The sequence below is a fragment of the Schistocerca cancellata genome, chromosome 11 (assembly GCF_023864275.1).
Source record: "Schistocerca cancellata isolate TAMUIC-IGC-003103 chromosome 11, iqSchCanc2.1, whole genome shotgun sequence".
Lineage (NCBI taxonomy): Eukaryota > Metazoa > Arthropoda > Insecta > Orthoptera > Acrididae > Schistocerca > Schistocerca cancellata.
Window position 1 is genome coordinate 27,630,677 of NC_064636.1, and position 22,740 is coordinate 27,653,416.

At 44.5% G+C, this 22,740-nt stretch overlaps 1 protein-coding gene across 1 annotated transcript in view; it reads left to right on the plus strand.

Annotated features, from left to right (window-relative positions):
• LOC126108903 (period circadian protein) overlaps positions 1–22,740 on the plus strand; it is a 224,173-nt gene that overhangs the window by 94,569 nt on the left and 106,864 nt on the right. The window contains exons 3-5 of the mRNA XM_049914270.1: positions 7,829–7,906; positions 14,280–14,650; positions 18,540–18,655. Coding sequence (XP_049770227.1) covers positions 7,829–7,906; positions 14,280–14,650; positions 18,540–18,655 — 565 coding nt within the window. The remainder of the gene's footprint in view (positions 1–7,828; positions 7,907–14,279; positions 14,651–18,539; positions 18,656–22,740) is intronic.

Here is a 22,740-nt window from a genome sequence, read left to right on the forward strand (position 1 = left end):
GACAGTGGCTCACAAAGAAACAAGAAAAACGGTATGCAGCAAACTTTTGGAACAGTACGAGAATGGTGGAGATGAATTTCTTGGAAGAATTGTGACAGGTGATGAAACATGGCTCCATCATTTTTCACCAGAGACGAAGAGGCAATCGATGGATTGGCATCGTGCAAATTCACCCAAGGAAAAAAAAAAAAAAATTAAAACCACACCTTCTGCTGGAAAAGTTATGGCTGCGGTGTTTTTCGATTCCGAAGGACTCTCGCTTGTGGACATGGTGCCAAGTGGAACCACCATAAATTCTGATGCATATGTGACGACACTGAAGAAACTTCGAGCTCGACTTGATCCCAAATGTGGCTGTTTCGACCGTTCTAAACACCTTCACTGTTGAATTTGTTTGAAGAACGTTCTGGACAATTCGAGTGAATGGTTCGGCGACCCAGATCGTCCGACAAGAATCCAGTCAAATATTAGTGGGACAAAACCGAGAGGTCAGTTCGTGCACAGACTCGGGCACTGGCAACAATTTCGCAATCACAGGCGGCTATAGAGACAGCATAGCTCAGTATTTCTGCACGGGACTTCCAACGACTTGTCTAGTCCATCCCACGTCGAGTTGCTGCACTAGGTCGAACAAAGGGAGCTCCGTGTAGTGTCCCTTCTGAAATATTAAGGACAATACATATGAAATGACTAAAAAAGAGACTGTGAATAATAGTAAATGAACATGAACGTCAAATTTATTATGAAAATTTATCAAACTATTTTCAAGGAAATATTATATCGATTGTAATGTAAAAAAAAGACATTATATGTAATGGATGAACTCTTAGTGTATAACGTATAGACGCTATCATTATGATCTTTGTTCTTATATATAAACCGAAAAAAGTCAACGAATTTTTCTTCTGCTGTTAGTCCGCTGTCTGTAACGTTCGATCGCTATTGTATTGGAGACATTAAGTACAGCGATAGCATGTGTTCTTTGAGATTAATTAGAGTGTATCCTGTGCTTGGTGAAAATATACAGGGTGATTCAAAAAGAATACCACAACTTTAAAAATGTGTATTTAATGAAAGAAACATAATATAACCTTCTGTTATACATCATTACAAAGAGTATTTAAAAAGGTTTTTTTTCACTCAAAAACAAGTTCAGAGATGTTCAATATGGCCCCCTCCAGACACTCGAGAAATATCAACCCGATACTCCAACTCGTTCCACACTCTCTGTAGCATATCAGGCGTAAGAGTTTGGATAGCTGCTGTTATTTCTCGTTTCAAATCATCAATGGTGGCTGGGAGAGGTGGGCGAAACACCATATCCTTAACATACCCCCATAAGAAAAAATCGCAGGGGGTAAGATCAGGGCTTCTTGGAGGCCAGTGATGAAGTGCTCTGTCACGGGCTGCCTGGCGGCCGATCCATCGCCTCGGGTAGTTGACGTTCAGACCGACAGATAAGTGCCAATGTGGTGGCGCTCCATCCTGCTGAAATATGAATTGTTGTGCCTCTTGTTCGAGCTGAGGGAACAGCCAATTCTCTAACATCTCCAGATACTGTAGTCCAGTTACAGTACCACCTTCGAAGAAAAAGGGACCAAAAACTTTATTGGCTGAAATGGCACAGAAAACGTTCACCTTAGGCGAGTCACGTTCATACTGAGTTGTTTCCCGCGGATTCTCAGTGCCCCATATACAGACATTGTGACGGTTGACTTTCCCGTTAGTGTGGAAAGTTGCTTCATCACTAAACACAATCTTTGAAACGAAAGATTCATCTGTTTCCATTTGAGCAAGGATAAAATCACAGAAATCGATTCTTTTAATCTTATCAGCTGCAGACAGTGCTTGAACCAATTTCAGACGATAAGGTTTCATAACTAACCTTTTTCGTAGGACTCTCCATACAGTTGATTGTGGAATTTGCAGCTCTCTGCTAGCTCTGCAAGTCGATTTTCCTGGGCTGCCAACAAATGTTTGCTGGATGCTTGCTACATTTTCATCACTCGTTCTCGGCCGTCCAGAACTTTTCCCTTTGCAAAAACACCCGTTCTCTGTAAACTGTTTATACCAACGTTTAATACACCACCTATCAGGAGGTTTAACACCATACTTCGTTCGAAATGCACGCTGAACAACTGTCGTCGATTCACTTCTGCCGTACTCAATAACACAAAAAGCTTTCTGTTGAGCGGTCGCCATCTTAGCATCAACTGACGCTGACGCCTAGGCAACAGCGCCTCAAGCGAACAAATGTACAACTAAATGAAACTTTATAGCTCCCTTAATTCGCCGACAGATAGTGCTTAGCTCTGCCTTTTGTCGTTGCAGAGTTTTAAATTCCTAAAGTTGTGGTATTCTTTTTGAATCACCCTGTATATAAACCGAAAAAAATCAACGAATTTTTCTTCTGCTGTTAGTCCGCTGTCTGTAACGTTCGATCGCTATTGTATTGGAGACGTTACGTACAGCGATAGCATGTGTTCTTAGAGATTAATTAGAGTGTATCCTGTGCTTGGGGAAAATATATATATATATATATATATATATATATATATATATATAAGTGAGTGCATTGTCTCATTTAAAAACCCATACAAGCACCTCTTCATAAAGTGTCAATTGAAAAAAGTTATTTAGCATTTTTCAGTTGCTGCGAAGCGAGCAGCGGTGATCATTGGCTGGTAACAATTGGCCGTCATTACGCGGCGTATTTAAAATTGTTATTTTGTGCAGATTACTTCAATAGCCAGCGTAGTAAAAATCATTCCAAGTCATTAAGTTATTTAAAGTGGAAAAGTTCAATAATGTTATTTTGACAAAAACTAAATATTTTCAGAGATGCAATTATTTCTAGGTCAGTGGACTTGGCCGGAATTCCATTACGCTAAGAGCATTTGAAATAATTTGTAGGGAGCCTGGCGATCAAGTAAATCATAACTTAACATTTATTTTGGCCACCTGCAAATCAATTATCATATCACGGCCGCTATTGTTTATTTACGTAACAGTCAATACTAATGAATTAATATATCAAATAATAAATTACAGTAGAGACACGTAATATCCGACACGATATTAGGAGTTACCCCTTGACTTTCGTGACGTCAGTGTACAACCACTGTTTGCAAAATCTGTCGCGAATAGAGAGTACTAAAGTAGTAGTAAATTAGAACGTCATGCCTGCATGAATAGCGAAATTGTTGTCAGCGATAAACCCTTTTCTTGTCATCATTTTGTGATGGGTGTCAGCATGAAAAGGTTTGAAATTATGTGTAAAGTTTTCTGGGACTCGCTGAGTTCTCTTATTCTCCAACACTGTTGAATATAGTCCAGTTGATCTGCGCGCTGACAATTCTCAAGACATATACACGGTTTCTAACTTCAATACTCGAGGAGGTGTGATAAACCTTCAAGGGGCTCCGGAACGCCCTATACTTGCAATGTTAAAATAACGCTTATAAATTACATCTTTCCTCACAAAGAATTTGAGGTAGGAAGTTGAACTTTTTACAGATTATTTACTGGAATATGGGCTACAACTTCACACATGGATTTTACAAAATTTTAGTTCAGTTATTAAAGATGATTTTTTTTCAATTGTAATGAAAATTCACAACATCTTTTTGCAATTTTTTATTTATATATTCAAAAATATACAGTTTTTTTTGGAAAAAGGCTGTGTTAAATTATGCAGAAGGTACTGTGTAACATTTACTGAAAGTTTGAAACAAATATGTTTGGAAGATCCTTAGAAAACATGTAATTAGTATGAGAAAATAAAAGTTTTGGGAATCGAGCGACAAAGATTGGATTAACTTTTTAGTGCATTCCAGGTCCATAGGATGGATTATCTTCATCCTCTGCAAACTCCTCCTCCAGCTTCCTCTTGTTCCTCCTCCTGTTTACTCTTGCTTGTATTTCTAGACTCTTTACAGCCCTGTCTGCAGCCCGAAGGCGTTCCTTGTCTAAAGCAAGCATCGCTCGTACCATGTTAGAACCTATCGTGATTCCCATATTTCTAAATACCTTTGGCTTTCCAACATTTCTCCTTTTCTTAAAAGCCTTCAGAGGATTTATAATAACTTTACTTTTATTCATTATTATACTTCAACAAAACAGAGACTCAAGAAACAGAATTAATTACGAATATTTTCGAGATAACGACAGAGTAAATAAACATGAAACAATCGACAATCACACCAGCGATATATATTGAACCATCACAGGTTAGCCACAACACATACTTTATCTCACATCACTAAAATGTACCTGATGAACACGGACGTTAATAATAACACCATTTGACAGCAGTTTAACAGCGCCACAGTGGGTCACGCCCATGAAGAACACATTTCAAAAAAAATTTAAAAATAGTTGTAGTCTTCGGAATTGAATAAATTATATATCTATTAAAAGGTAATAGTTTGCAGATTCAGAAAACGCAAAAAAGTAAAAATTGAACTTTTCATGATTTTGAGCCTCTCCGGAGCCCCTTAAGGTAATATTATATCTCCTAGTGACTGGATTGTGGCAGCATTACAATTTTTTTTATTTCGATCAATAATTCTGTTAAATATTGGAAATCGGGGAACCCGTGTGTTACTTTCGCACTTTCGTAGTTTTACGTAATTACGTTATTTGGAGTAAGTGTAGTCGTTGGGATGAAAGTAGTTGCAGGTGTGAAGACGAAACGTTTTTAAAAATGAAGCGAACGACGTGAATCATGAATTTGTTACGCATCCTTGTATATACCTCTCTGTGCGCATAATTTTGAACAAAATTCTTTACAGAGAATTACAGTATCTCGATGTAAACGATATTTGACGTAAGAGTGTAAGCTTAGCGTACTTTACATTTTTCGTTTTCTTTAAGGGATGCAAAAAGTTAAAAGATTTAGATTCACTTGAAAAGGCTACATACAGCTGCCTGTAGGTACAGAAGGGATTTCGTAAATTCAATCCTGCTCTTTGAAGTGTTTGTCGCTGCGTCTTCTTTACAGTAATCCCAAATACAGTTTTAGGAGGAAACTGTTTTCTTGTCAATTGAAAAGCCGTACATGGATCAGACGGTATTAAGTTTATCCGTGGTACTACATCAGTTTTTCCGGTCTCAGTCAGCTATCAATTGTAAACTAGGGATGATAGTTCAAAGTCTCTTTTGTGTTAAAATTTTCCAGAAATAGTACGTTTTAGCGCAATACTCGCCAGGTTAGCCGAGGGCGCTAATGCGCTGCTTCGTGGACTCGGGAAGGCGCGCCGGCCGCGGATACAATCCGCCCAGCGGATTAACGACGTGGGCGGACACGCCCGCCAGCCTGGCTGTGGTTTTTAGGCAGTTTTCCACATCCCACAAGACGAATACCTCGCTAGTTCCCACGTACCGCCTCAGTTACACGGCTCGCAAACATTTGAAAACGTTCGCACTATTTCATGGCTTACACGAGATGCAGACAGCCAGGTACACTAATTACATCCCCAGAGGGTATTGGGTGGTGAGAGGTAGGGCATCCGGCCATCCTCTCTCACTGACATCGCCAAATTATGGTAACATGGCCGACCCCACGCTGAAGTGGCACAAAGGCCCACAGGAAATGATGAGTACTTTTTAGCGCAAAATCGACATGTGATACCAGAAGCCGGTTAGACCTTTCTAACAATACCTCATTCACCCCTGTACGATTAGTATGTGTTGAGAAGAAAGGGTGTTGACTTGAGAAATAATACACTACTGGCCATTATAATTGCTAACCAAGGAGAAATGCAGATGACAAACGGGTATTAATTGGACAAATATATTATACTAGAACTGACATGTGATTACATTTTCACGCAGTTTGGGTGCATAGATCCCGAGAAATCAGTACCGAGAACGACCACCTCTGGCCGTAATAACGGTCTCGATACGCCTGGGTATTGACTCAAACAGAGCTCGGATGGCGTGTACAGGTACAGCTGCCCATGTCAACACGATACCACAGTTCAACAAGAGTAGTGACTGGCGTATTGTGACGAGCCAGTTGCTCGGCCGCCATTGACCAGACGTTTCCAGTTGGTGAGAGATCTGGCGTATGTGCTGACCAGAGCAGAAGTCGAACATTTTCTGTATCCAGAAAGGCCCGTACAGGACCTGCAACATGCGGTCGTGCATTATCCTGCTGAAATGTAGGGTTTCGCAGGGATCGAATGAAGGGTAGAGCCACGGGTCGTAACACATCTGAAATGTAACGTCCACTGTTCAAAGTGCCGTCAAAGCGAACAAGAGGTGACCGAGTCGTGTAACAAATGGAGAAGGGAGAGCACTTGCCCGCAAAAGGCAAAGTTCCCGAGTTCGAGTCTCGGTCCGGCACACAGTTTTAATCTGCCAGGATGTTTCATATCACCACACACTCCGCTGCAGAGTGTAAATCTCATTCTGGAAACATCCCCTAGGCTGTGACTAAGCCATGTCTCCGCAATATCCTTTCTTTCAGGAATGCTACTTCTGCGAGGTTCGCAGGAGAGCTTCTGTAAAGTTTGGAAGGTAGGAGACGAGGTATTGGCAGAAGTAAAGCTGTGAGGACGGGGCGTGAGTCGTGCTTGGGTAGCTCAGTTGGTAGAGCAGTTGAAGTCCCGAGTTCGAGTCTCGGTCCGGCACACAGTTTTAATCTGCCAGGAAGTTTCACTGGTAGTCGGTGTTTGTAGCAGTTTAGTAGTATAGGCGTTCGGCATGTAACATATTAGCCAGACTACCATTCCCATCTCCGAAAGAACATCCACACCCATACTCCGCAAGCCACCTGACGGTGTGTGGCGGAGGGTACCTTGAGTACCTCTATCGGTTCTCCCTTCTATTCCAGTCTCGTATTGTTCGTGGAAAGAAGGATTGTCGGTATGCCTCTGTGTGGGCTCTAATCTCTCTGATTTTATGATCACGGTTTCTTCGCGAGATATACGTAGGAGGCAGCAATATACTGCTTGACTCCTCGGTGAAGGTATGTTCTCGAAACTTCAACAAAAGCCCGTACCGAGCTACTGAGCGTCTCTCCTGCAGAGTCTTCCACTGGAGTTTATCTATCATCTCCGTAACGCTTTCGCGATTACTAAATGATCCTGTAACGAAGCGCGCTGCTCGCCGTTGGATCTTCTCTATCTCGTCTATAAACCCTATCTGGTACGGATACAACACTGCTGAGCAGTATTCAAGCAGTGGGCGAACAAGCGTACTGTAACCTACTTCCTTTGTTTTCGGATTGCATTTCCTTAGGATTCTTCCAATGAATCTGTCTGGCATCTGCTTTACCCATGATTAATTTTGTATGGTCATTCCATTTTAAATCACTCCTAATGCGTACTCCCAGATAATTTATGGCATTAACTGCTTCCAGTTGCTGACCTGCTATATTGTAGCTAAATTATAAGGGATCTATCTTTCTGTGTATTCGCAGCACATTACAGTTGTCTACATTGAGATTCAGTTGGCATTCCCTGCACCATGCGTCAATTCGCTGCAGATCCTCCTGCATTTCAGTACAATTTTCCATTGTTACAACCTCTCGATACACCACAGCATCATCCGCAAAAAAAGCCTCAGTGAACTTCCGATGTCATACACAAGGTCATTTATGTATATTGTGAATAGCAACGGTCCTACGACACTCCCCAGCGGCGCACCTGAAATCACTCTTACCTGCGGCAGACGCAGTACATTCCGGAGTGTATGTCTTGAACCTGGGACAAAATTCCAGCTGGCTGGTATGAAGTGACACTTGTGTTGTAGCTGCAGTGTTTGTAATGCTACAGTGTGATGTCGCGCGGCGCTGACTCTCCACTTGTGTTTTCTTTTCCAGCGGCAGCTCCAAGTCCCGTATCAGCAACTCTAGCGGCAGCAGCGGCTATGGTGGCCATCCGTCCACTCTCGGCAGCGGGTGAGTACCACGCCGACACCTACTTCTCTCTAGCGTAGTCGATACTTTCTCTTTTCTTCTTTGGACCAAGTGTGGTGTCACCGCCAGACACCACACTTGCTAGGTGGTAGCTTTAAATCGGCCGCGGTCCATTAGTACGTGTCGGACCCGCGTGTCGCCACTGTCAGTAATTGCAGACGAGCGCCACCACACGGCAGGTCTAGAGAGACGTACTAGCACTCGCCCCAGTTGTACGACGACTTTGCTAGCGACTACACTGACGAAGCCTTTCTCTCATTTGCCGAGATACAGTTAGAATAGCCTTCAGCTAAGTCCATGGCTACGACCTAGCAAGGCGCCATTAACCATTTCTATAGAGAGTCTCACTTGTATCATCAAGAATGCTGTATACAAATGATGGATTAAAGTTAAGTATTCCAGAAGCTACGTACTTTTCTTTATAGCATTCAATACGTATCCTGTTCCAGACCTCATGCCAGTCGGCGTGAGTTGACGCGTGCCCTTTCGGTTTCCTCGCCTTGTGTCTAGACTGTCTCGTCTAGACACAACACCAAGAATCTTCTGAGTGGTTTGAGGCGGCCCTCCACAACCTCCTCTGCTGTGTCAGACTCGTCATCCCGGAGCAAAACTTGCATCCTACGTATTCTTCATTGGATGTATTCCAACCTACAGTTTCTACCTTCTACAGCTCCTCCTGCTACCACGGAAGTTATTCTCTGATGTCTTAACACACGTCCTGTCATCAGCACCTTGCTAATAGGCTTTCCAATTTGGTAGAAGTTAAGCGACGTTGGCCCTCGTTAGTACTTGCATGGGTGACCGTCTGGGGAAAAACAAGTCCAGTTGGTTTGAAGGACACGTAACTCGTTCAACCAGTTCTAAGCAAAGAAGGGAAAGCAGAAAGGTGGAAGGAGTATATAGACGGTTTATACAAGGGCGATGTACTTGAGGACTATATTATGGAAATGGAAGAGGATGTAGACGAACATGAAATGGGAGATACGATACTGCGTGAAGAGTTTGACACAGCACTGAACGACCTGAGTCGAAACAAGGCCCCGGGATTAGACAACATTCCATTGGAACTACTGACGGCCTTGGGAGAGCCAGTCCTGACAAAACTCTACCATCTGGTGGGCAAGATGTATGAGACAGGCGAAATACCCTCAGACTTCAAGAAGAATATAATAATTCCAATCCCAAAGAAAGCAGGTGTTGACAGATGTGAAAATTAGCGAACTGGTCGAAGCTGACCTCGGCGAAGATCAGTTTGGATTCCGCAGAAATATTGGCACTGACCCTACGACTTATCTTAGAAAATAGATTAGGAAAAGGCAAACCTACGTTTCTAGCATTTGTAGACTTAGAGAAAGCTTTTGACTGGAATACTCTCTTTCAAATTCTGAAGGTGGCAGGAGTAAAATACAGGGACCGAACGGCTATATACAATTTGTACAGAAACCAGATGGCAGTTATATGAGTCGAGGGGCATGAAAGGGAAGCAGAGGTTGGGAAGGGAGTGAGACAGGGTTGTAGTCTCTCCCCGATGTTATTCAATCTGTATATTGAGCAAGCAGTAAAGGAAAGAGAAGAAAAATTTGGAGTAGGTATTATAGTCCATGGAGAAGAAATAAAGACGTTGAGGTTCACCGATGACATTGTAATTCTGTCAGAGACAGCAAAGGACTTGGAAGAGCAGTTGAATGGAATGGAAAGTGTCTTGAAAGGAGTGTATAAGATGAACATCAACAAAAGCGAAACGAGAATGATGGAATGTAGTCGAATTAAAACGGGTGATTGCTGAGGGAATTAGATTAGGAAATGAGACACTTAAAGTAGTAAAAGAGTTTTGCTATTTGGGGAGCGAAATAACTGATGATGGTCGACGTAGAGAGGATATAAAATGTAGACTGGCAATGGCAAGGAAAGCGTTTCTGAATAAGAGTAATTTGTTAACATCGAGTATAGATTTATGTGTCAGGAAGTCGTTTCTGAAAGTATTTGTATATAGTGTAGCCATGTATGGAAGTGAAACGTGGACGATAAATAGTTTGGACAATAAGACAATAGAAGTTTTCGAAATGTGGTGCTACAGAAGAATGCTGAAGATTAAATGGGTAGATCACATAACTAATGAGGAGGTATTGAATAGAATTGGGGAGAAGAGGAGTTTGTGGCACAAGTTGACAAAAAGAAGGGACCGGTTGGTAGGACATGTTTTGAGGCATTAAGGGATCACAAATTTAGCATTGGACGGCAGCGTGGAGGGTAAAAATCGTAGAGGGAGTCCAAGAGATGAATACACTAAGCAGATTCAGAAGCATGTAGGTTGCAGTAAGTACTGGGAGATGAAGAATCTTGCACAGGATAGAGTAGCATGGAGAGCTGCATCAAACCAGTCTCAGGACTGAAGACCACAACAACAACAACAACACGACTAACCTGCACCTACCTGTGAACATATCATCAGTAGGGAAGACGAGTAAAACCTACTGTACTTCGACGTGAACCAGACTGCAATTAAAGTCACTAACCTACGTTTCGGGAGAAAGTTTTCATACGAAATGAAGGGTTGCAAATGTTGTCCTCAATAAATACAGGGTGTTACAAAAAGGTACGGCCAAACTTTTAGGAAACATTCCTCACACATAAATAAAGAAAAGATGTTATGGGGACATATGTTCGGAAACGCTTAATTTCCATGTTAGAGCTCATTTTAGTTTCGTCAGTATGTACTGTACTTCCTGGATCACTGCCAGTTGGCCCAATTGAAGGAAGGTAATGTTGACCTCGGTGGTTCTGTTGACATGCGACTCATTGCTCTACAGTACTAGCATCAAGCACATCAGTACGTAGCATCAACAGGTTAGTGTTCATCACGAACGTGGTTTTGCAGTCAGTGCAATGTTTACAAATGCGGAGTTGGCAGATGCCCATTTGATGTACGGATTAGCACGGGGCAATAGCCGTGGCGCGGTACGTTTGTATCGAGACAGATTTCCACAACGACGGTATCCCGACAGGAAGACGTTCGAAGCAATTGATCGGCGCCTTAAGGTACACGGAACATTCCAGCCTATGACTCGCGACTGGGGAAGACCTAGAACGACGAGGACACCTGCAGTGGACGAGGAAATTCTTTATGCAGTTGACGATAACCCTAATGTCAGCGTCAGAGAAGTTGCTGCTGTACAAGGTAACGTTGACCACGTCACTGTATGGAGAGTGCTACGGGAGAACCAGTTGTTTCCGTACCGTGTACAGCGTGTGCAGGCACTATCAGCAGCTGATTGGCCTCCACGGGTACACTTCTGCGAGTGGTTCATCCGACAGTGTGTCAATCCTCATTTCAGTGCAAATGTTCTCTTTACGGATGAGGCTTCATTCCAACGTGATCAAATTGTAAATTTTCACAATCAACACGTGTGGGCTGACGAGAATCCGCACGTAATTGTGCAATCACGTCATCAACACAGATTTTCTGTGAACGTTTGGGCAGGCATTGCTGGTGATGTCTCGATTGGGCCCCATGTTCTTCCACCTACGCTCAATGGAGCACGTTATCACGATTTCATACGGGATACTCTACCTGTGCTGCTAGAACATGTGCCGTTACAAGTACGACACAACATGTGGTTCGTGCACGATGGAGCTCCTGCACATTTCAGTCGAAGTGTTCGTACGCTTCTCAACAACAGATTCTGTGACCGACGGATTGGTAGAGGCGGACCAATTCCGTGGCCTCCACGCTCTCCTGACCTCAACCCTCTCGACTTTCATTTATGGGGGCATTTGAAAACTCTCGTCTACGCAACCCCGGTACCAAATGTAGAGACTCTTCGTGCTCGTATTGTGGACGGCTGTGATACAATACGCCATTCTCCAGGGCTGCATCAGCGCATCAGGGATTCCGTGCGACGGAGGGTGGATGCATGTATCCTCGCTAACGGAGGACATTTTGAACATTTCCTGTAACAAAGTGTTTGAAATCACGCAGGTAAGTTCTGTTGCTGTGTGTTTCCATTCGATGATTAATGTGATTTGAAGAGAAGTAATAAAATGAGCTCTAACATGGAAAGTAAGCGTTTCCGGACACATGTCCCCCATAACATATTTTCTTTCTTTGTGTCTGAGGAATGTTTCCTGAAAGTTTGGCCGTACCTTTTTGTAACACCCTGTATAGAGTTCATTCCCAGTTTTTCTTTGATTTCCTCATTGTGGACACCCTCCTGCCATTGTTCCCATCTACTAGTACCTGCAATCATCCTAGCTACTTTCATATCCGTTACCTCAACCTTATTGATAAGGTACGGCCAATCTTTTATTTAAAAATTCATGTCTGAGTTGAATATTATTAATCAGTTCAGAAATATAGTGAAATAACGTTATCGGTGTTAAGATGGCCGACAACAATATGATAACATCTGCGCTCTTGCGCGTTACTTAAAATATTCACAGCCACTTCTCAAAGGATAGGCTGGTGTGGTTAGCAAGTACTACAGCAAGAGAGTCGCGCCGTTCCAGACTGAAGCGCCTAGAACCGCTCGGCCACTCCGGCCGGCGTATAGGTGCCAGGAGGCATGTTCAATACGGTCTCCATCTCAACAGTGGGTGTACTGCTAATACCGCCCGTTATGGCTAAACAGGCTGGGCTCCTATGATCTACATCTACATCTACGTGATTACTCTGCAGGTCACATTTAAGTGCTTGGCAGAGGGTTAATCGAACCACAATCATACTATCTCTCTACCATTCCACTCCCGAACAGCGCGCGGGAATAACGAACACCTAAACCTTTCTGTTCGAGCTCTGATTTCTCTTATTTTATTTTGATGATCATTCCTACCTACGTAGGGTGGGCTCAACAAAATATTTTCGCATTCGGAAGAGAAAGTTGGTGACTGAAATTTCGTAAATAGATCTCGCCGCGACGAAAAACGTCTTTGCTTTAATGACTTCCATCCCAACTCGCGTATCATATCTGCCACATTCTCTCCCCTGTTACGTGATAATACAAAACGAGCTGCCCTTTTTTGCACCCTTTCGATGTCCTCCGTCAATCCCACGTGGTAAGGATCCCTCACCGCGCAGCAATATTCTAACAGAGGACGAACGAGTGTAGTGTAAGCTGTCTCTTTAGTGTACTTGTTGCATCTTCCAAGTGTCCTGCCAATGAAACGCAACCTTTGGCTCGCCTTCCCCACAGCCGGCCGGGGTGGCCGTGCGTTTCTAGGCGCTACAGTCTGGAACCGCGTGACCGCTAAGGTCGCAGGTTCGAATCCTGCCTCGGGCATGGATGTGTGTTATGTCCTTAGGTTAGTTAGGTTTAAGTAGTTCTAAGTTCTAGGGGACTGATGACCTTAGAAGTTAAGTCCCATAGTGCTCAGAGCCATTTGAACCATTTGAACCTTCCCCACAAAATTATCTATGTGGTCTTTCCAACTGAAGTTGTTCGTAATTTAACACCCAGGTACTTAGTTGAATTGACAACCATGAGAATTGTACTACGAGGGCTATCCACAAACTACATTACGTTTTGGAATTAAAATAAATAAAGTATTGGAATTTTTAAAATTATATACAGGTGAAAGCCACACTTGAATACTACTTTTCTACATAGTTGCCATTTAAATTAAGGCACTTATCGTAGCCACGGACGAGCTTGGAAATTCCTTCGTCGTAAAATTAGGCCGCCTGCGCGTTCAACCACGTGGTTAATCAGTAACCCGGTAGAGATACGATTTTTGTGGATTTCCTGGAAAGAGGCACTACAATAAACTCTCAAAGGTATTGCCAAACTCTGCACGACCTCAGAAGAGCAATACAAAACAAGCGCAGGGGAAAGTTGGGCTCAAAGATCTTGCCGATTCACGACAACGCCCGGGCCCACACGGCAAATGCCACTCGTGAAGTTCTCGAATCTTTTAAGTGGGAGTTGTTTCCTCATCCGCCGTACAGTCCCGACCTGGCAGCGAGCGACTTCCACTTATTCCCAGCAATGAAGAAGTGGTTGGCTATGCAGCGTTTTGATGACGACGCACAGCTTCAAGAAGAGGTAACCACGTGGTTGAAGGCGCAGGCGGCCGAATTTTACGACGAAGGAATTTCCGAGCTCGTCCATCGCTACGATAAGTGCCTTAATTTAAATGGCAACTATGTAGAAAAGTAGTATTTAAGTGTGGCTTTCATCTGTATATAATAAAAAATTTTCCAATACTTTATTTATTTTTATTTTTAATTGCAAAACGTAATGTACTTTGTGGATATCCCTCGTATTTATCGAGTAGCTGAGTATTTGAAGTCCCCTAGTTAAAAAAGGATTACCCAGAGACGAGGGAGTGTAACGCTGCGCGGTGTGCCGTTTGTCTGCAGGAACGACGCGTTCCCGCCGCCGCGATCCAAAGACAAGGACCACCGCAAGAAGAAGCTCAAGGCGGAGCAGGCGGCGCCGGAGGCTGCGTCGGCCCCCTCCGCCCCCACTGCGGAGGCGGCGGCCGCCTCGCTTTCTCGCACGAAGACCGACGCCGCCTCCGCGACGCAAGCGGCGGCGTCGCCGGCCGGCGCGGCGCCGCCCTCCGCCCCCGAGCTGGCGGAGGAGGCGACGCCGGCTGCGGAGACGAACGGCCAGGCGTCGGGGGCGGCGTCGGCTGCCGCCGGGGGCGCCGGAGGCGTCGCGGCGCCAGACGACGCATCCGCCGCCTTCTCCCAGTCGCTGTCCTGCCCCTCCAGCTCCAACAGCAACGGTGAGTAAGTGGCTCGAAACAGCATATCCAGACACTCCGGGATGATGGCATTCAAACAGAGGATGACACGCGTAAAGCTGAAATACTAAACACCTTTTTCAAAAGCTGTTTCACAGAGGAAGACCGCACTGCAGTTCCTTCTCTAAATCTTCGCACAAACGAATAAATGGCTGACATCGAAATAAAGTGTCCAAGGAATTGAAAAGCAACTGGAATCACTCAACAGAGGAAAGTCCACTGGATCTGACGGGATACCAATTCGATTCTACACAGAGTACGCGAAAGAGCTTGCCCCCCTTCTAACAGCCGTGTACCGCAAGTCTCTAGAGGAACGGAAGGTTCCAAATGATTGGAAAAGAGCACAGGTAGTCCCAGTCTTCAAGAAGGGTCGTCGAGCAGATGCGCAAAACTACAGGCCTATATCTCTGACATCGATCTGTTGTAGAATTTTAGAACATGTTATTTGATCGAGTATCATGTCGTTTTTGGAAACCGAGAATATACTCTGTAGGAATCAACATGCATTCCGGAAACAGCGATCGTGTGAGACCCAACTCGCTTTATTTGTTCATGAGACCCAGAAAATATTAGATACAGGCTCCCAGGTAGATGCTATTTTCCTTGACTTCCGGAAGGCGTTCGATACAGTTCCGCACTGTCGCCTGATAAACAGAGTAAGAGCCTACGCAATATCAGACCAGCTGTGTGGCTGGATTGAAGAGTTTCTAGCAAACAGAACACAGCATGTTGTTCTCAATGGAGAGACGTCTACAGACGTTAAAGTAACCTCTGGCGTGCCACAGGGGAGTATTATGGGACCATTGCTTTTCACAATATATATAAATGACCTAGTAGATAGTGTCGGAAGTTAAGTGCGACTTTTCGCGGATGATGCTGTAGTATACAGAGAAGTTGCAGCATTAGAAAATTGTAGCGAAATGCAGGAAGATGTGCAGCGAATAGGCACTTGGTGCAGGGAGTGGCAACTGGCCCTTAACATAGACAGATGTAATGTACTGCGAATACGTAGAAAGAAGAATCCTTTATTGTACGGTTATATGATAGCGGAACAAACACTGGTAGCAGTTACTTCTGTAAAATATCTGGGAGTATGCGTAAGGAACGATTTGAAGTGGAATGATCATATAAAATTAATTGTTGGTAATGCGGGTACCAGTTTGAGATTCATTGGGAGAGTCCTTAGAAAATGTAGTCCATCAACAAAGGAGGTGGCTTACAAAACACTCGTTCGACCTATACTCGACTATTGCTCATCAGTGTGGGATCCGTACCAGATCGGGTTGACAGAGGAGATGGAGAAGATCCAAAGAAGAGCGGCGCGTTTCGTCACAGGGTTATTTGATAACCGTGATAGCGTTACGGAGATGTTTAGCAAACTCGAGTGGTAGACTCTGCATCGCGGTGTAGCTTGCTCGCCAGGTTTCGAGAGGGTGCGTTTCTGGATGAGGTATCGAATACATTGCTTCCCCCTACTTATACCTCCCGAGGAGATCAGGAATGTAAAATTAGAGAGGCACGGAGGCTTTCAGACAGTCGTTCTTCCCGCGAACCATACGCGACTGGACAGAAAAGGGAGGTAATGACAGTGGCACGTAAAGTGCCCTCCGCCACACAGCGTTGGGTGGCTTGCGGAGTATAAATGTAGATCTAGATGTAGAGTCCTCTGCCGCGCTAGGCGTACAGAAACGTCGGGGGCTGGAGAAAAATACAGGATGTTTCAAAAAGGTCTTTACAACTTTGAAAATTCGTATAAATTAATTCGTAGTACCCACAGAGCTGATTGTAGTGTCAATTTGTAGGGAAATACATTACTACTACTACTACTACTACTACTACTACTACTACGTGATCGGGCCCAGTGGACCGCACGCATCTTCAAGTTTCCTCCTCCACTGTATTCTGTCCATTGCTGCTATCCGCCATCCGTCCACATCTATTGACACTTGGTTTAAATCTTCATGGAGTCCATGCCTCCAGCGCTTCTTGGGTCTCCCTGGGGGTCTCTTTCCTGTAGGTGTGATATCCAGGAGCTTCCGACTCCATCTGTGATCCTCCATCCGGGCCACATGGCCGGCCCACTGCATTCGTTTGGCTTTGACAGTTCCTGCTATGATGGGCTGCTGGTATAATTCCTCGAGCTCTCGGTTGTATCTGATCCCCTATTCCCCTGTATCTGCATCCAGAACCCGACCGAAGATCTTCCGAAAGCACTTTTCTCTCAAAAACGAGGAGCTTATGGAAGTCCTGTTTCCGGAGACTCCATGTCTCACAGCCATATAGAACAACAGGCTGGATGAGGGTTTTGTACAGTCGAATCTTGAACTGTCTGGAGAGAGATTTGGACCGAAGCAGTTGTGCTAGGCTGTGGTAAGATCGGTTTCCTGCTTGTATTCTGGCACTGATCTCTGCTTCACATGACGAGTTCTCAGTGAAAAGAGCCCCTAGGTATTTTAATTCTTGCACTCTCTTGTGGGAATGGTTCCCAACCTGCAGTGATTGATCAGCAGTCTGACAATGACCAGCCTCCATTAGTGCTTCGGTCATTTGCTCCAACTCCTCTTCCGACCTAGAGAGTAAACAGATGTCGTCTGCATAGGCTAAGTATGCCAGTCTCTTTCCTTCGATTTCAATCCCTTCGTTCTCTTGGAAGGTCTCGCGTACGATCTTCTCGAGGGAAATACACTATGTGATCAAAAGTATCCGGTCACTTGGCTCAAAATGACTTACAAGGTTGTGGCGCCCTCCATCGGTAACGCTGGAATTCAATATGGTGTTGGCTCACTCTTAGCCTCGATGACAGCTTTCACTCTCGCTGGGAGGTTTCTTGTGGAATGGCAACACATTCTTCACGGAGGGCTGCACTGAGCAGAGATATCGATGTCGGTCAGTGAGGCCTGGCACGAAATCGGCGTTCCAAAACATCCCAAAGGCGTTCTGTAGGATTCAGGTCAGGGTTCTGTGCGGGCCAGTCCATTACAGGGATGTTATTGTCGTGTAACCACTCAGCCACTGGCTGTGCGTTATGAACAGGTGCTCGATCGTGTTGAAAGATGCAATCGCCATCCCCGAATTGGTCTTCAACAGTGGGAAGCAAGAAGGTACTTAAAACATCAGTGTAACCCTGTGCTGTGATAGTGTCACGCAAAACAACAAAAGGTGCAAGCCCCCCTCCATGAAAAACACGACCACACCATAACACCACCGCCTCCGAGTTTTACTGTTGGCGCTACACACCCTGGCAGATGACTTTCACCGCGCATTCGCCATACCAAAGACAGTTTGTGTGTGTATTGTATTGGGGACCTAGAAACGATGGAGAGGCTTCGTCCCGCCGTAGCCCTCAGTGGTTCACAACCCCACAACCGGCCACAGCAGTCCACCCACCCCACCGCCGCCCCACACCGAACCCAGGGTTATTGAACGTCTCATACCGAACACGGGACCTTTGCCTTTCGCGGGCAAGTGCTCTACCAACTGAGCTACCCAAGCACGACTCACGCCCCGTCCTGACAGCTTTACTTCCGCCAGCATCTCGTCTCCTACTGGCAGAAGTAAAGCTGTGAGTACCGAACGTGAGTCGTGCTTGGGTATCTCAGATGGTAGAGCACTTTCCCGCGAAAGGCAAAGGTCCTCAGTTCGAGTCTCGGTCGGACACACAGTTTTAATCTGCCAGGAAGTTTCAGTTTGGAAGTTTTTTTTAATCTGCTTTTGCAGTTTCGTCCGTCTGGCCACTATCAAGTGCGCTACTTCTAAAATTGTGCTTCTGCCTGACTGCGAACCCTATCCACGGGAAATAAATCTGTTTATTTACACTACGCTGTTCGCGGGGAATAGTGAGTGCAGGAGGAATGGTTTTTTCTGCAAGCAGGAGCCGTGGAGGCGGAAGCAGAGGCGACGCCACAGGAGCAGAAGGAGTGTGGCGCGAGAAGTCGCTCTCTCCACCAGGGGCAGGCGCAACCGAAGCAGCCCGCCGCCGGCAATAAGGTAAGTCCGACGGACACTTCTCCGTAACCATTTGTGACGTCAAGTTGTGACCTTGTTGCCACGACCCACGCCTTGACCAACGACTCGCCGTGCTTTTGTTCATTGCCAGGTCTCCGTACACACTCTGCAAGCGCCTATGAATATTTACGATCCTCTGGTTTTCCGAAAAAACAAAAACTCAATGACAGCTTTCTTCTTGGTACGTTAATATCACATTATGCTTATCCATTACGGATATTTTAGAACCAGGACTGTTAACTGAATGTAAATAAGTTATACAGGGTGTTACAAAAAGGTGCGGCCAAACTTTCAGGAAACATTCCTCACACACAAATAAGGAAAAGATGTTATGTGGACATGTGTCCGGAAACGCATAATTTCCATGTCAGAGCTCATTTTAGTTTCTTCAGTATGTACTGTACTTCCTCGATTCACCGCCAGTTGGCCCAATTGAAGGAAGGTAATGTTGACTTCGGTGCTTGTGTTGACATGCGACTCATTGCTCTACAGTACTAACATCGAGCACATCAGTACGTAGCATCAACAGGTTAGTGTTTATCACGAACGTGGTTTTGCAGCAGTGCAATGTTTACAAATGCGGAGTTGGCAGATGCCCATTTGATGTACGGATTAGCACGGGGCAATAGCCGTGGCGCGGTACGTTTGTATCGAGACAGATTTCCAGAACGAAGGTGTCCCGACAGGAAGGCTTTTGAAACAATTGATCGGCATCTTAGGGAGCACGGAACATTCCAGCCTCCGAGGCAATTCTTCGTGCAGTTCACGATAACCCTAATGTCAGCGTCAGAGAAGTTGCTGCTGTACAAGGTAACGTTGACCACGTCACTGTATGGAGAGTGCTACGGGAGAACCAGTTGTTTCCGTACCGTGTACAGCGTGTGCAGGCACTATCAGCAGCTGATTGGCCTCCACGGGTACACTTCTGCGAATGGTTCATCCGACAATGTGTCAATCCTCATTTCAGTGCAGATGTTCTCTTTACGGATGAGGCTTCATTCCAACGTGATCAAATTGTAAATTTTCACAAATCGACATGTGTGGGCTGACGAGAATCCGCACGCAATTGTACAATCACGTCATCAACACAGATTTTCTGTGAACGTTTGGGCAGGCATTGTTGGTGATGTCTCGATTGGGCCCCATGTTCTTCCACCTACGCTCAATGGAGCACGTTATCACGATTTCATACGGGATACTCTACCTGTGCTGCTAGAACATGTGCCTTTACGAGTACGACAGAAAATGTGGTTCATGCACGATGGAGCTCCTGCACATTTCAGTCGAAGTGTTCGTACGCTTCTCAACAACAGATTCGGTGACCGACGGATTGGTAGAGACGGGCCATGTGAAACTCAGCTCGCCCTATTTGCCCAAGAAATTCACAGTGCCGTAGACACTGGCGAGCAGATTGATGCCGTATTCCTGGACTTCAGGAAGGCATTTGATACGGTTCCGCACTTACGTTTAGTGAAAAAAATACGAGCTTACGGAATATCGGACCAGGTTTGTGATTGGATTCAGGATTTCCTAGAAGAAAGAACACAACATGTCATTCTTAACGGTTCAAAATCTGCAGATGTAGAGGTAATTTCGGGAGTACCGCAAGGAAGCGTGATAGGACCTTTATTGTTTACAATATACATAAATGACTTAGTTGACAACATCGGTAGCTCCGTGAGGCTATTTGCAGAGGACACGGTTGTCTACAAGAAAGTAGCAACATCAGAAGACTCGTACGTACTCCAGGAAGACCTGCAGAGGATTAATGCATGGTGCGACAGCTGGCAGCTTTCCCTAAACGTAGATAAATGTAATATAATGCGCATACATAGGGGCAGAAATCCATTCCAGTACGATTATGCCATAGGTGGTAAATCATTGGAAGCGGTAACGACCGTAAAATACTTAGGAGTTACTATCCGGAGCGATCTGAAGTGGAATGATCACATAAAACAAATAGTGGGAAAAGCAGGCGCCAGGTTGAGATTCATAGGAAGAATTCTAAGAAAATGTGACTCATCGACGAAAGAAGTAGCTTACAAAACGCTTGTTCGTCCGATTCTTGAGTATTGCTCATCAGTATGGGACCCTTACCAGGTTGGATTAATAGAAGAGATAGACATGATCCAGCGAAAAGCAGCGCGATTCGTCATGGGGACATTTAGTCAGCGCGAGAGCGTTACGGAGATGCTGAACAAGCTCCAGTGGCGGACACTTCAAGAAAGGCGCTACGCAATACGGAGAGGTTTATTATCGAAATTACGAGAGAGCACATTCCGGGAAGAGATGGGCAACATATTACTACCGCCCACATATATCTCGCGTAATAATCACAACGAAAAGATCCGAGAAATTAGAGCAAATACGGAGACTTACAAGCAGTCGTTCTTCCCACGCACAATTCGTGAATGGAACAGGGAAGGGGGGATCAGATAGTGGTACAATAAGTACCCTCCGCCACACACCGTAAGGTGGCTCGCGGAGTATAGATGCAGATGTAGATGTAGATTCCGTGGCCTCCACGCTCTCCTGACCTCAACCCTCTTGACTTTCATTTATGGGGGCATTTGAAAGCTCTTGTCTACGCAACCCCGGTACCAAATGTAGAGACTCTTCGTGCTCGTATTGTGGACGGCTGTGATACAATATGCCATTCTCCAGGGCTGCATCAGCGCATCAGGGATTCCGTGCGACGGAGGATGGATGCATGTATCCTCGCTAACGGAGGACATTTTGAACATTTCCTGTAACAAAGTGTTTGAAGTCACGCTGGTACGTTCTGTTGGTGTGTGTTTTCATTCCATGATTAATGTGATTTGAAGAGAAGTAATAAAATGAGCTCTAACATGGAAAGTAAGCGTTTCCGGACACATGTCCACATAACATATTTTCTTTCTTTGTGTGTGAGGAATGTTTCCTGAAAGTTTGGCCGTATCATTTTGTAACAAACACCCTGTATATTAATGACTTGCCATTCTATATTCACGAAGATGCAAAGCTGGTACTTTTTGCCGATGATACAAGTATAGCTATCACGCCCGACAGACAAGAATTAACTGGTAAAATTGCAAACGATGTTTTTCAGAAAATCATCAAGTTGTTCTCTGCAAATGGGCTCTCATTAAACTTTGACAAAACACAGTATATACAGCTCCACACAATAAATGGAATGAGACCATTAATAAATATAGACTTCGATCAGGAATCGGTAGCTAAGGTAGAATATCCAAAATTTCTAGGTGTATGCATTGATGAGGGGTTGAACTGGAAAAAACACACTGAGGATCTGCTGAAACGTTTGAGTTCAGTTACTTATGCTATTAGCGTCATTGCAAATTTTGGACTACTTTTGGAGATATACGTCGGAGTAAATTTGCTTACCGCGCCTATTTTCATTCTCTGCTTTCGTATGGCATCATATTCTGGGGTAACTCATCGTCGAGTAAAAGAGTGTTCATTGCACAAAAGCGTGTAATCAGAATAATTTCTGGAGCTCATCCAAGATCATCCTGCAGACACTTATTTAAAGAACTAGAAATCTTCACTGTAGCCTCACAATATTTATATTCACTTATGAAATTTGTTATTAACAATCCAAACGAATATAAAAGTAATAGCAGTGTACATGGCTACAACACTAGGAGAAAGGATGATCTTCACTACTCAAGGTTAAATCTAACTTTGGCTCAGAAGGGGGTAAATTATGCTGCCACAAAAGTCTTTGGTCACGTACCTAATAGCATCAAAAGTCTGACAGATAGCCATATAGCATTTAGAAGGATATTTAAAAAATTTCTTAATGGCAACTGCTTCTACTCATTAGATGAATTTTTGGATATAGTTAGTGGGTAATTTCCCAACCTCAAAAAAAAAAGTAATATTTTGTCTAATGTAATATCTTGTATAGACACCTTTTATTAACCTGACACGTTCCACATCATTACGAAGTGTCGTGTTCATGATCTATGGAACAAGTACTAATCTAGGCCGTATTTTTCGGATGGGCAATACTTCCACCATCCATATGCGCCATGCAGAAGTAAGCATGGGGCAGGCGCGTCGGG